Source organism: Chelonoidis abingdonii, chromosome 1, assembly GCF_003597395.2.
Source record: "Chelonoidis abingdonii isolate Lonesome George chromosome 1, CheloAbing_2.0, whole genome shotgun sequence".
NCBI lineage: Eukaryota > Metazoa > Chordata > Testudines > Testudinidae > Chelonoidis > Chelonoidis abingdonii.
Window position 1 is genome coordinate 118,451,734 of NC_133769.1, and position 14,595 is coordinate 118,466,328.

General features: G+C 41.2%; 1 protein-coding gene across 16 annotated transcripts in view; it reads left to right on the forward strand.

Moving 5' to 3' along the window:
- CACNA1C (calcium voltage-gated channel subunit alpha1 C) overlaps positions 1-14,595 on the forward strand; it is a 766,858-nt gene that overhangs the window by 531,302 nt on the left and 220,961 nt on the right. For all 16 annotated transcript variants that reach the window (XM_075069531.1, XM_032796370.2, XM_032796362.2 and 13 more), the window contains 2 exons: positions 7,950-8,111; positions 13,522-13,709. In XM_075069531.1, the coding sequence (XP_074925632.1) occupies positions 7,950-8,111; positions 13,522-13,709 (350 nt within the window). The remainder of the gene's footprint in view (positions 1-7,949; positions 8,112-13,521; positions 13,710-14,595) is intronic.

Here is a 14,595-nt window from a genome sequence, read left to right on the forward strand (position 1 = left end):
TCCGCAATTGTTAACCAAGAGCTTGTTGTCCATTGATGTGACAAAGTAGCTGAGTGTATTGTAGTTTCTAAAGTTTAAATTTTTTTATTTTGTGCAGTTATTTTTTGACTTCACATTTGTAAGTCAACTGCCTTACAAGATATGCACACAGTATTGATTAGTGATAAATATCTATTTCTTTATGTTTTTTTCAGTGCAATATTGGAAAAAAATATATAAAGTCATCACTGGTACACTTGTATGCTGTGTGTATTACTAATTATAATATTGATGTAAAACAAATCAAAATTTAAATAATTGTATCTATATTTTATACATGCGCTCAGCATCGTATATTTTTTAATGGCTTAACAGCCTACTTTTGGAAACAAATATTCACATCATGCATTTCATTATCCTCATGCGCAGATATCATAAAGACTCCGTGTTAGTTAAGCTTGACCTCTTCCTGAATGCTTCTGTAGACTATTATGAACCAACGGTGCAGTTTCAGTTTTCTGCCTGATGAGAAATGTGGAACTTTCTCCTCATACATTTATATTATATTAACATAAAATGTATTATATAAAATGGCTGCTTTTGTCTACTTTGACAAAAAAATGGATTATTGTCTACTTCAACCTTCCTCTGAAAATCTGGATCAAATCTGTCTATACTCTACATATCAGTTAAGACATTCCCCAAGTTTCTTGACCATCCGGTGTAATATTCACTGAGCCCCACCCGTGTTCTTGTTATATTATCATCTCGGTGTTTGGAATGATATTGTATGCTTGCAAGGGTCATTACAAGCTGCACCAAAAGATGCATAAATTATATCAGTCATAGTATTCTTCTCTCAATTGAACTTAAGTCCAAATGACCAGGTACTAGCATGAAATCCTTAAGCTTGAATATACCAGCTTAGATCTGATAGCTAGCAACAATCCAGATCCTGAGTGTCTGATAACTCTGTCTCCAAAACTTCCCTGGACCCCACCGACACCCTGGATCTTAACAGAAGTAAACTCTTTCCTACCAGTGCCTCTCAGGCTTTCTCCCTGTTAACTAGAGATACTGGATATCAATCGTAATCTAAACAGAGTGCTCACACCCTCCTTCTCCCTTTCCGCAGAGGCAATACAGATCAAGCTCCATATTACAACAAGAGAGAATATCTTCCTTCTCCCTCCAATTCCTGTGGATACAGATACATTCCTTGAGCCCAATCAGGAAAAAATCAAAAAGGTCTGTAAAAAGCCATAAAACTTTAATAAAAAGAAAGAAAAAATAAAGTTATCTCGTAATTAGATGTAATAATTACAGGGTCTTCAGTTATAGACAATAGAAAAAATTTATCAGCAATAATAATTTAATACTTCGCCATACCATTAAAACTCTCCGCCCAGATACAGATTGCAAATACGAAATATCAAAGATATACCACTTTTACTCATACACTAGTCTAATATAAGAGACTGTAGCACGGGGAGATTTGCAAGAAACTGGTTGCCCTCTGTAGTCCCCTTCCAGGACTCAGAGAGAACAAAGCAAACCCCAAAAACCACATACAAAGGCTTCCCTCCACGGAGATTTGAAAGTATCTTGTTTCCTGATTGGTCCTCTGGTCAGGTGTTGTTTGTTAACCCTTTCCAGGTAAAGGAGACATTAACCCTTAGCTATCTTTTTATGACAATCATCCAAAGAGTAGCCCCCAGAAGCATTCTGACTCAAACACCTCTTTGAGTCTCAGTTTCTTCCATTTCGTCCTTGTTCCCAGGTGGTAGTTTTCTGTTGGACAAAACCAGTAGCAAGTTACTACTGCCCATACCCCTCTCCCTAGCTTTCTTCCCTCTTCCTCCTGGTACTGGCTTAGCTGCTTGGCCAGGATAGGGGCAGGAGTAGAGCTACAACTCTACCCATTCCTCATCCATTTCCCATTCACCTGCTTCAGGGAGTAAGTGGTGAGTAGCTCCATTTTTTCCTGTGTGCCTGGTCCCAAGCCAAGGTGCAGTGGGAGCTGTTACTCACTTGGGCAGGTCTGTAGTCTGACTACAAACCTAGCCCTCAATAATGTGACAAGCAACTGAGGCAGGGAATGCTGCGCACTAGTTCAGACTGAAAGCTTTGTAGGGAAAAAACTGATGATTAATAAGATTAAAAGAAGAAAACACCACATCCAGTAAACCAGGTTTGGTCCAAAAGGTAGATGAAATTGCCAAAGAGAGCTCCTTTAAAAGGCCCAGTTGGCTTCTCTGAGACCAACATTCTACTGGTTTCCCTGGATATGTTTCACAGAGCAGCAGTGCCAAGGGATTTTTAATGGTTGGCTCCAGTGTTCTCTTTTGAGCCATCTTGTCTGCTCCTGCAGGAGATGAACAGAGGACCCAGACTCCCCCTCTCCTGACAGTGCAGGTCTTCAGGAGACATGCTTCCACAGAGTGCTCCTCTACACCCTATGGCAGTGCAGTAAAAGCCAGGGAGGTTGACTCTATGTGAAATAATTCTGCCTTAGCTTCTGTGCAGATTTCCAGTCAGAAATCTAGGTAGGGATCAGTCCTGCAAGGTGCTGAGCATTCTGCCCAAGGTCAAAAAAGCACATAAGTACATGCTTAACTTATAGCATGTCAGTAGCTCCATTGCCTTCAGTGGAATTACTCACATGCTTAAAGTTAAGAATGTCCTTAACTGTTTAGGGGCTAGAGTGCACCTCACAGAATTGATCCCATAGTCCTGAGGGGAATATACTGTACCATGCAACTATTCCCTGAATCCACCCTTTCCACCACAGCTCTGGCATCCTATATCCACAGAGGACTGTCCATAGCTTTGAAAGGAGACCATGTTATATTGACTCCACTCCGTCCCTCCCACAGGCATAGGGTTTTTTTGGTACCCTAAATCTTGCTTCTTTGCTTTCCTCTAGAAGGTCATAGGGACCTTGATTGGCAAAAAAAAGTATAATGTTCCTATATAATAAATATTTTTAACATTTTATCAGTGTAAATAAATCTTGTAGTCTGGAAGCCCAGAGAATGCAGCTAACAAGTTTTGTTTGCTGAAACATTTATGGAGTCATTTTCAGGCAACAGCATGCAGCCACACTAGTTTGTTAAAGGTAAACTGAAGTGCTTTGGAAATAAACACTAAAAGGTGTTTAAGAGTTTTAATTATTACCAGAATAAAAGAGTAGGCTGAAAAATTACAAATAGTCTATTTTTGTGATTCCCCTTCCCTAGCCTCTATCTACCTGTCTATCTATCCATCCTTGAGAGCTTTTCAGGGCAAGTACCATCCCTTCATGAATGTGCAAGAGTGTGTAGCACATTGTGGTGGTTTCCACATATAAATAAATATATTGAAAAACAACAAACATTTGAACATCATTTCATATTCACTTGCCAGACCTAAGGTCAGGGCTCTGTTTCTCCTGCATTAGTGAATGGCATCACTAACCTCTATAAAGCCGCGTAAGCAGTGGTGCTGGAACAGTTTTTATAGTGGGGATGCTGAGGGCAGAAACCACGTGTTTGGGTTGTTATTACTACTTCAAGCCAGAGGGCGTGGCAGCACCTCCAGCATCCCTAGTTCCAGCACATATAAGTGTAAAGATGCAGCTCTCCACTCTGCTGTAGTGGGGCAGTTGATGGTATCATCTTTTTTAAATCCAGAATCTGCAGTTTGGTCTTGCTAGATAACAAACCATTCCAGTTTAATTTTAGAATGTATTTATGAGTAAATACTATCCATTTTCTCTGTTAGTGGAATATGCTGGCACCTTCTCCATGTCTGCAGGGGGAAACTGTAACTCAAATGGTTCGCTGTACAGGAGAGTGGGGACTGGATGGGACACAGAGTGGTGGAGTGAGTGAGCTCCATGCATGGCAGCATGGGGAGACTGGGAACAGGTGGAGCTTGGGGCAGGGGAACACTTTAGATGTGATTTCTCCCATCCTCTTCTCTTCCAGGGGTTTGCAGGGGCTCCTCTAGCCTCTGGCTGTCATAGACTCTGGTCTGGGTTGGAAACTTTGCCCCAATTTCCCCTGGTGCACAGACTCATCTAACCAGTGGCCAGCCCTCCTATTCAGGGCCGGCACAGAGCTCAGGGTTTGCCACTTTATGACTGAGACCATTTCGATGATGCTTTTTTTTTTTTTTTGTAGTAAAGACAATCTCTTTGTACTGTTGTTTCCACTGTCATACCTTGACTACTCCTATTCTTCTTTCTCTGCTATCCCTCTCTCTTTCCTCTGCTACTCCACAACTGGGTCCTCAGACACCGCTTGTGAGTCAAAGAGATCTGTTTGTGTTGCAGGGCTGCGGGAGCTCAGAAAAATTATACTGTGATAATAACTTGTCAGCAATGCTGGACACATAGTGATAAATGTTGTGTGTGATTTTTTTTTCTCCTGCAAGTAGCTTTTGGCAATTTTTTTTTTGAGCTGACACTTCTAAAGTTGCTACGTTGTTAGCAGTTTTCAACTTTTAGAACCTCTGTGAATACTTTAACAGTAATGTGTGTACAATTTGCTAATTAATGGAATCATTTGGATTTGAAAACAGTTTGTCCTAATGGAATACTGCAAAGCACCTGCATTAATTCATGATAACATTATTCAGTAGCTTTTCTCTTCTTTTCTGCAAAGTTGATTTATTATTGTATAGAAGCTTTTTCTAATTAACCTAGTAGACGCCGATATAAAACTCTTGGTGGTACCAGTTCTCCCAGGCTGTCTGAACTCCTTTACTAGCTCCTGTTTCTGGTGAAAGCTTTTGATTTTTTACAACCACCACTTTAACAAAGGATGCAATGGTTTGAACTGACATTGTCTACCGTGTATATCTGCAGTACACTTGAGCATTTTAATGGAGTGGCTTTTTATATCTTTAAAAAGACAGCACTTTTTATGCATCATCATGGTTATCTTTAATACCCTCTCAAATGCTTTGGGGAAATCCTCATATGAATGTTAAATAAATTAATAAAAATAATAATTAATGACTAATAATATGAAACTAGGGTCTTAGAATACTTGACCTTCAAGTCTTGACTACATTTAGGATTGGTGAGGCCTCTAAAGTCATTGACAATTAAGAACTTCCTATGCTTATTTGTAGGCTATTATAAACCCACAAATTTTGGATCCAAATCTGAAGTTTCATAAAGTTGTTGGAATTAGACAAATTCAGGGTTTGGTTCAGACCTCTGTCTGCCATTTCCCATGTAATGATTGTGGAGTGGGAAAGTGGTTTTTATTTTACTGTGAGACTCCTAAAAACATGTGGGATGGAATTTTTGTCTGGAATAAATTAGCACCATTTTCTGACATGGACTACAGTTAATCTTCTGTACGTGCAGGTAATTCAGACTAGAAGGGTGAACAAAATGAGCAATGAGAGAAAGGAAAATCATCTCTGACTGGCTCAGAAAATAACTGATCTTTTAGGGGGGCATAGCCATATTTTCCTCCTGAACATGGCTACCCATCCATAGCTAATCCACAGTGGGAATGCCACAACTGAGCTGGCAGGACATCCTTTTCTAGTGTGAGGTGAACATCTGATAACATCAATATTGTGTTTCATTTACAGATTACTATATGAAAAACAGGGTATTCCATGCTGAATACAGTACACCTTAGGAGGGGATGTGAATCATAAAACTGTAAACCAAGTGACTATAACCACTCAAGAAGTGCTCTCTGAAAATGGTATCAATATAGTGATATTGACAGCTGACTCAAGTAACTGCAAGTGAATGAACTGGGTGTCTGGCTGGTGAGTCTTGCTCACATGCTCAGGGTTTAGCTGATCGCCATATTTGGGGTCAGAAAGGAATTTTCCTCCAGGGCAGATTGGCAAAGGCCCTGGGGGGTTTTCACCTTACTCTGCAGCATGGGGCATGGGTCACTTGCTGGAAGATTCTCTGCACCTTCAGGTCTTTAAACCATGATTTGAGGGCTTCAATGGCTCAGACATAGGTTTGTTACAGGAGTGGATGGGTGAGATTCTGTGACCTGTGTTGTGAAGGAGGTCAGACTAGATGATCAATAATGGTCCCTTCTGACCTTAAAGTCTTTGATTCTATGATTCTATGATCCAATTAGCCTGACAATTGACATCTTCTCTGTCATTCTTACTGGATGCTAGGACGATCAGGTGAGCAAATTAGAAGACTCAGTCTGCTCTGTCAGTGACAAGTGGTTTGCACATAAGTGTGCAAATGCTTATTGAGAAATGTATTATCATCATTAGAATGCATTTAAATTAGTTGTTAAAACAGTAGTAAAAACAAAAATGCCTAGATCTCAAACAATAGATTTGAAAAGTTAATGGTTATTGCAACTTGGCAGGTGTACAGCAGACATTTACAACTCGAATCACATGTTTCAGAAATCACAGCTAATATCAACTTCTTTGATAAGATGACAGAATTTGTAGGAGACATGAATGGGTTAATTCAAGGCTAACAGTTATTGCAAACCCTAAGGAGCTTATAACTGTGAACTGGCTGTTTCTCAGCTGAAGGATAGTGGATACTTAAGATGTCCATAGGGAACCCTCTCCACACTCCCAACATTAATAGCATAATAATGTTATGCTATTTATTGTATTTTCACCATCCAAATGAGGATTTGTAACTTCGTAAACATTAGTGAATTTCCAGTAACCTTACAACATTCCTGTGATGTAGATGATATTATTTGTGTTTTAGAAGCGGGGGAACTGAGGCACAGAGAAGTCCAAGGTGCTGAGAACCTTCAGGTCCCATCAATTTCAAATGGAGTTATGGATGCTCAGCACCCTCTGCAAATCAGCCCATAAGTGACTTCCCACTATCACACTCTATGACAGAGCCAGAACATTGAACCCAGATTTCTGGATTCCCAGACCCACAGGTGCTGGCTTCCAATTGTCCCAGGAAGTACTTAACCCCGACTTAGCCCCAGGCCCCTTCCAGAGGTGGAAAAGAGGCGCTGAGAGGGAGGGCCACTGGCAGGCAGGAGGCGCTGGGGGAAGCGGGAGAGTTTGGCTGCCAGTGGGTGCTAAGCACCCACTAATTTTTTTCCTGGAGCACCCACGGAGTCAGCTCCTATGCCCAGACCTATGCCTTAAGTACAGTATCAGTCTTCCTCCCTCTGTAAAAAATACGTTCTCACCTTTCATCTCTGTTGGCAAACAGGGCATAGAGTTACCCTAACAGAGCATCTGGGGATTTCCCTGTTGTAGAGGGAAGGCCCAGGTGACATAAAACCAGCATCAAGTTCTGTCTCACCCAATAGGAGTAGAGAGCATTCCTTGTCAGGCTGAAAGGACGGGACAAAGATGAAGTGCAGGGTGCTTTGGCAATCTTTAGCCAGCAGAGCAGGCTTTAGAGGATCATTCTAGTCAATGTAATCTAGAGTGGCCCTTAGATTGCTTTAAATTGTTCCAGAGATTGGTTTGGCCCCCAGTCAGGCCAAGAATCGGGGAGCAGAAAGGAGCCCTGATGCTACCTTCCTTCTCTACACTCCAAGGACTGCTCTGCCAGTTCCGGGCATCTGGCTCATTGGTGTTACCCACTGCTGCTCTTCTTCTGGCTGAGTTCTGGATTTGTTTCTCTTGTTCTTTTTACCCCTTTTTTCTCACTTATATCCCCCGAGGAACACCTTATAACTGATTTTTGGGAATCTGCAGAAACAGCTGCTGTGTTCCATCCCAGAGGTGGTAGCATTCAGTGGTAGGTGAAGCAATCTCTTCAGTAGTTTACTTTGTAAGTCAGGTTTGCTGTGGTATGTTTGTAGAATACTCTGGGCTCCCTCTGGATGAAAGATGATGTATAAATATAAGTCACTATTATCAGTTTATCAAATGCTGGGGGAGGGGGATTGGTTTTATATGCCCAATAAAAATGAAGCATTTGTCTGCAGTTTACAGTCCTCAATGGCTTCTTCTCTTATTGATAGTGTTGCCTTCTTCCCTCTCTTCAGGTCTCCAAGTGGTTTTAAATTCCATTATCAAGGCTATGGTCCCCTTGCTGCACATTGCTCTGCTGGTGCTGTTTGTCATAATTATCTATGCCATCATTGGACTGGAGCTATTCATGGGGAAGATGCACAAGACCTGCTACTTCCTGCAAGGTGGATTACTAGGTAAGAGATGTGTTACATGGGGTGGGGGGTGGAGGCTCAATTCACTGTTGCCCTGCACCTTGTGTAAGATTTACCCCAGTGCAAAAAACATAAGAACTGAAGAATGGCCATACCGGGTCAGACCAAAGTACCACCTTACCCCAGTATCCTGTCTTCCAACAGTGGCCAATGCAAGGAGCCCCAGAGGGAATGAACAGAACGAGTAATCATCAAGTGATCAATCCCTTCTCGCCCATTCCCAGCTTCTGGCAAACAGAGGCTAGGGACACCATTCCTGCCCCTCTTGGCTAATAGCCATTGACAGAACTATCTTCCGTGAATTTATCTACTTCTTTTTTGAACCCTGTTATATTCTTGGCCTTCACATCATCATCTGGCAAAGGGTTCCACAGGTTCTGTGAAGAAATACTTCTTTTTGTTTGTTTTAAAACTGCTGCCTAATAATTTCATTTGATGGAGCTATCCTCCAGGAATTGATCTACTTCTTTTTTGAACCCTGTTATGGTCTTGGCCTTCACAACATCCTCTGGCAATGATTTCCATGGGTTGACTGTGTGTTGTGTGAAGAAATACTTCCTTTTGTTTGTTTTAAACCTGCTGCTTCTTGATTTCATTTGGTGACCCCCTAGTTCTTGCGTTATGAGAAGGAATAAATAACACTTTCCCCCTACCAGTCACGATTTTATAGACCTCTATCATATCCCCCATTAGGCATCTCTTTTCTAAGCTGAAAAGTCCCATCTCTCCTCATACAGCAGCCATTCCATACTCCTAATCATTTTTGTTGCCCTTTTCTGAACCTTTTCCAATTCCAATATGTCTTTTTTGAGATGGGGTGACCATATCTGCATACAGTATTCGAGATGTGGGCGTACCATGGATTTATCCTATTATCTATCGCTTTTTTAATGATTTCCAACATTCTGTTCACTTTTTTGACTGCCGCTGCACATTGAGTGGATGTTTTCAGAGAACTATCCACAATGACTCCAAGATCTCTTTCTTAAATGGTAACAGCTAATTTAGACTCCATCATTTTATATGTATAGTTGGGATTAGGTTTTCCAATGTGCGTTTCTTTACATTTATCAACACTGAATTTCATCTGCCATTTTGTTGCCCAGTCACCCAGTTTTCTTGAGATCCTTTTGTAGCTCTTCGCAGTCTGCTTGGGACTTAACTATCTTGAGTAGTTTTGTAAATCTGCAAATTTTGCCACCTCACTGTTTACCCCTTTTTAAAGATCATTTATGAATATGTTTAATAGGACTGGTCCCAGTACAGACCACAGGGGGAAACCAGTATTTACCTCTCTCCATTCTGAAAACTGACCATTCATTCCTACCCTTTGTTTTCTATCTTTTCACCAGTTAACAAAGGATACGAATAAATTACCAGTTTTTATTATGGAGAGGGTGTTAAATGCTACTATTATGAACAGGTAGTGTTTGAACATCCAGCTGGCAGTATCTGTGCACTGGTGTATATATATGACAATACAAGGTGTAGGGCAACGATGAATTTGGCCCTGATAGTGCAGGGAGGTACTTGGATGCTGCTGATTTACCAGCTAGAAGAAAGCAAAAATTCTAGGGTTTTGCTCCAAGATACTGCGCTGGGTTTAGTCAGTTTCACAATTTCCTTCTTGCTGTTTTGGGAATTTCATGATTGATGTATGTGTGTTAGTGTGATGCTGGTGTGAGCAGGAGTGGCACCAGGGTTTTTGGCGCCCTAGGCTCAGGGCCGGCTCGCTGGTCCCACAGATCCGGTGGACCTCCCGCAGGCGTTCCTGCAGACGGTCCGCTGGTCCCGCGGCTCTGGTGGACCTGTTGCAAGTGTGCCTGCGGATGCTCCATCAGAGCCGTGGGACCAGTGGACCCTCCGCAGGCACGCCTGCGGGAGGTCCACCAGAGCAGTCTGCCGCCCTCCCAGATCCTGGCACCCTAGGCGACCACCTAGGACCACCTAGGTCGCCTAAATGGAAGCACCGGCCCTGGGTGTGAGTGGCCCTATAGACAGTTTTAGAGCCAAAAAGAACAGTCTGCTACAGTATTTGTCTAATTTACACATTTATATAGCACTCCTTACTGCTGAGCTAAGCAGAAGCTTGAGTTTCCTACACTCTGATTTTTGCAATTGTTTTAATGGGATTTTCCAGTTTTAGAAGGATCTAGAGCCAGCCATCACCAACTAACACATTTTTAAACACGACTGTCTTTGTCCACACTGAGGGCAAAATGATGGTTAACAACCTTATAGTTAAAATGTTTTAGTGAACATGTTTTCTGCCACAATGCGTTTTCCTGATGTAAGCCATGCCTGTGAGGCTGCATTAGGGAAGTGTGAAGTGCCCATTCTGCAGATGTGTCTGTGGGCTTCTGCAGTGGTTTGGTGGCACATTTAAATTATTTTTAAAATTAGTTTTGGGTCAAACCAAAACCAATTTTTTTCAAATAACTTTTACAAATCAAAATGTAAAAAAAAAAAAAAATGGGTCAACCAAAAGCTTCATTTTGATTTTGAGCTTTTGATAAAAATTAAAATTAAACTAAAGGAAATTTCAAAACAGCAAGTCATTTCACTGAAGCATCTCATTTCAGGAATGTTGATAGGAAATATGTTGATTTTTTTCAGAATATTTTTTTAGGGTTTTTTTTTGACCAAAGCATTCTGACTAAATTTATGAAAAGTTTCAGTATTGCCAAATCTGCATTTTTTACTGGAAAAAACTTCCAGGCCAAAAATTTTGCCCAGCTCTAGTTCTGTCCCCAAGGAGGAGAATGTTTGGCCCTTGGTATTTAAGGCAGTTTGCACATTTTTTCTGTTTACTGTATCAGAAAAAGCTGCAGATGCCTTTAAACAGTTCCACAGAGGGATATTTGTCCATCAATGTACCATGTAATTAGAAATACAGCCAAAAGAGAACAAGTGCAGACGAAGGAATGATTGAACAGAAACATCCCTTTGTATTTTCCTTATGCAAGCCAGTTCCTTCCTCCTCCTCTGTTTTCCCAGTTGATTCATCACCAGAATTGGGTTGTTTCCTTGGTCATCTCTTTAAGCCTCATCTCTTCTCTAAGTCCTCATCCTTCAGAGTCCTTGTGGACCTGTGAGTGAAGGAAGCAGAAGGGCTTGTTAGGGCATCTTTATGGGCTTCACCGTCACTGGCTTGGTCATGTTAGAGTGTGCGTGGAGGAGCACTGCACCAACAGCAATTGCTGGAGGCATTCTGCTTGTGGAGGACAGAGAGAGAGCAGGCTGATTGCCTCCAGAGGACCAAGTTGCAAGGGTGTGACGAAGCAGCAATATTAAAGGCACTCTCTGCACAGATACATAAGTGAGAGGGAAGGAACTGCAGTCTACATACAAATATTTTCAAAGTGAGGCTTTCCCAGCATAATGTAAGTTTAACTGAATTGGAACATTTAAATGAATTTAGCACTGTTGAAAGGTGCCAGAGTGCCAGCACTAGAGATAGGAGTTCTCTCTCTCTTCACAAAACATGTACGATATGGGGATCAAAAATGGAAACTCCTTCTACTCTGCCCCATAAACAGGACTCAACTTTGATATGGAGAAACCAGCTATAAGGGTGAGAGTTTAGCTCAGTCTCCACAGCCCATCCAGTCATTGGCCTTTCCGTTGAGACTTCCGGCAGAGTTGTCAATTCCTGCTGAGCGTGGCGGTGGTATTTCATATGAATGTTTGCCATTTGCAGCTGGGCTGAAACCTCCAGTTCATTTCCCATGGACAAAAGCAATAAGACAGTAATGTCTTTCTCACCAACAGACTGAGTTGTATTTGAGTCAGAAACATAGAGTTGAACAACTCAGCTATTCTATAAGGACTTCAGTCCCTAAATATACAATACTGTAAACTTTAATAACTGCTATCATGGCAGAGGAGTTTCTAATCTATGATCAGCCCTTCCTTTTTCTCTCTCAGGATGTGGCTATGGTTAGAAAGGCAGCTACTCTGAAAGTAAAAATGAATTCATGAGAGGAATCCTGCACATGAAATCCATCAGGAAATGCCTTCTAAGAAAATCCAGTAGATTGTCACTCACACATCTACTCATCTGCTGTTTATCATTTGATTTATTTGACCTGAGCACCAGTGATCACTGTGAGATGCTGGGTACTAATGACTCTGTCTCAGTCATGAGCATATAGCAAGGAATTATCATACAGAGGGAAATTGCCACAGGAGTTCTCTAGTTTCTACCTTCTTATAAGATCAGTAAATTTCAGTTGCTGGAAAATGTACTAGAACTGTAATGACCTGCCACGGATTTTTACACTCTGTTAATATATATATTATCTTTCTCTATGGTAACTACTGAAGAGGCACCTGATTCTGATCTTGCTACTCCTGATGTACTTTGGTGTAAACACTACCAGAACTTTTGGAAATCTCACAAGAACAAGCTGTCTCATGAGATAGATAGTAGGAACAAACAAAATAGATAGAAACAAACAAAATAAACCCTCACATATCTATTTTAAATATAGGGCCTTATCTTGCGGTCCTCATCCAGGCAAAGCTCCCACTGCTTTCAATGGTAGCTTTGCCTGAATAAGGACAGCAGGACTGTACTCTTACTGATCAATCACTCTCATTACGTATTACTAGGATCCCAATATTAGTATTTGTGTTTATTTGTATGTATTAAAATGTTTTTCATGGGCTTTTTTAATGCACCAGAGAGTTGGAACAGACATGTAGCTTGGGTCCTTAATTTTACAAATTGGGAGAAACTCCAAACTTATATAGAATAGGCAGGTGGTTTATCAGAAGTTACGGTTCTGCAGAGCTTCTGAGCACCACAGGACCCGTCGATAACATTCCACAAAGCTTCTAAGCTCCAGAAATGCATCACAGCAGTTTAACATTAGTCCAGCATCCCTTGGCAGCTCCATAGCACTGAAGCCTGAAGTTTGGCTCCTTTAGAGGTAAAGTGCTCCACAGGAAGAGAGCTTCAGTCAGTTCAATGCTAGGGGGCATAAGTGACCTTAAATTAACCCAGACTGCCCGTGAATATGGAAATGGAAAATCACAGTTGCAGTGCGTACACCAAGAAATGCAATAGGCGTAACCTAACATCTCCTTATGTAGGAGTGCACTGATTCTTGTTTGTGGAAGGATGTGTATTGAAAAATGTAAATGACAATTTTGATGGTCATAATTGGTAGCTTGTCTATCCTCTGCAAAATAAAAAAGCCAAACCAAAAAATGCACTGGCACCTGGTTAAAACCAATACAATTTTTGGTGGTGTCTTTAAATAATGTCTCAAATGCGCTGCAAAAGTCTGGTCTAAAAAGCAAGTATCCTTCTTTTGCCTTTCCAGTGACTCAGGCAGTACTTAATAATTCTCTCATTTTTGTTTTCCCACCATTTATGATATACCAGCGGAAGAGGACCCCTCTCCTTGTGCCCCTCAATCAGCGCATGGACGGCAGTGTCAGAATGGCACTGAGTGTAAACCAGGATGGGAGGGGCCCAAGCATGGCATTACCAATTTCGACAACTTTGCCTTTGCCATGTTAACTGTGTTTCAGTGCATCACTATGGAGGGCTGGACAGATGTACTGTACTGGGTACGTATCCGAAAATGACCAATCCTTGGGACCAATAGTCCTGTCCTGCCATGCTGAGAATATGGGGCTCTGGCTTGGTCTCTATTTTGCTCACTGGTTATGTGTGGTAGTGGGAAGGTTAATAATAAATGGCTTTAATTAATTTAATGTGTCAATGGGATGAGATGGAAGCTGTTAGCTGTCATATTTTTTTTAATTTAAATATGATCTTTCTATTATATTAAAATGTTAAGAGATAGCAGATGGCATTTTGTTTGAGAATCTGCAATGTACCTTTGTTCAGCAGCGTGTCACTGAGTGACCCTCCCGATGCATGGACTGTCTCACACAAATCCAAATTACTAATACAGCAGTATTTCTAATGAGCAAAGATAACCATGTTCTGTTAACAAAAGCACTAGAGTGAAGAGCCCCATGGATTTCATAAGGAAGTTCAGAAAATCCTTCTAGATCCGCACTCTAATCCTAATTATGAACCTCATCCTGACCCTAATTCTTATCCTGATCCTAATTCTGATATTGATCTAAATAATGACCTGCACATTTATCTTAATCATGACCTAAATTCTATGTTTAATCTCGAGCTTAACCTTAAAATTAACTTGTCATCTTCATCCTACTCCTAACCTGGAGACTTGCATTCAGCTTCCTTCAACTTTTTTAGGTCCCATGCTGTAATTCCTGTTATGTTTGGGGACCCGGTAACAGCATGGTAGTCGGACAAGAGTTAAAATAAGGACTGATCTTTCATTGTAAACTGGACCTACCTGGGCTTCTGAACTATGCTACTGCCTTGGACTTATGCAGCATTGCAGCATGGTCCAGGAACATGCTTAAAACATGATTTAATCCTGACTACTTTAGAGTCTGGATTATAACTATGTTT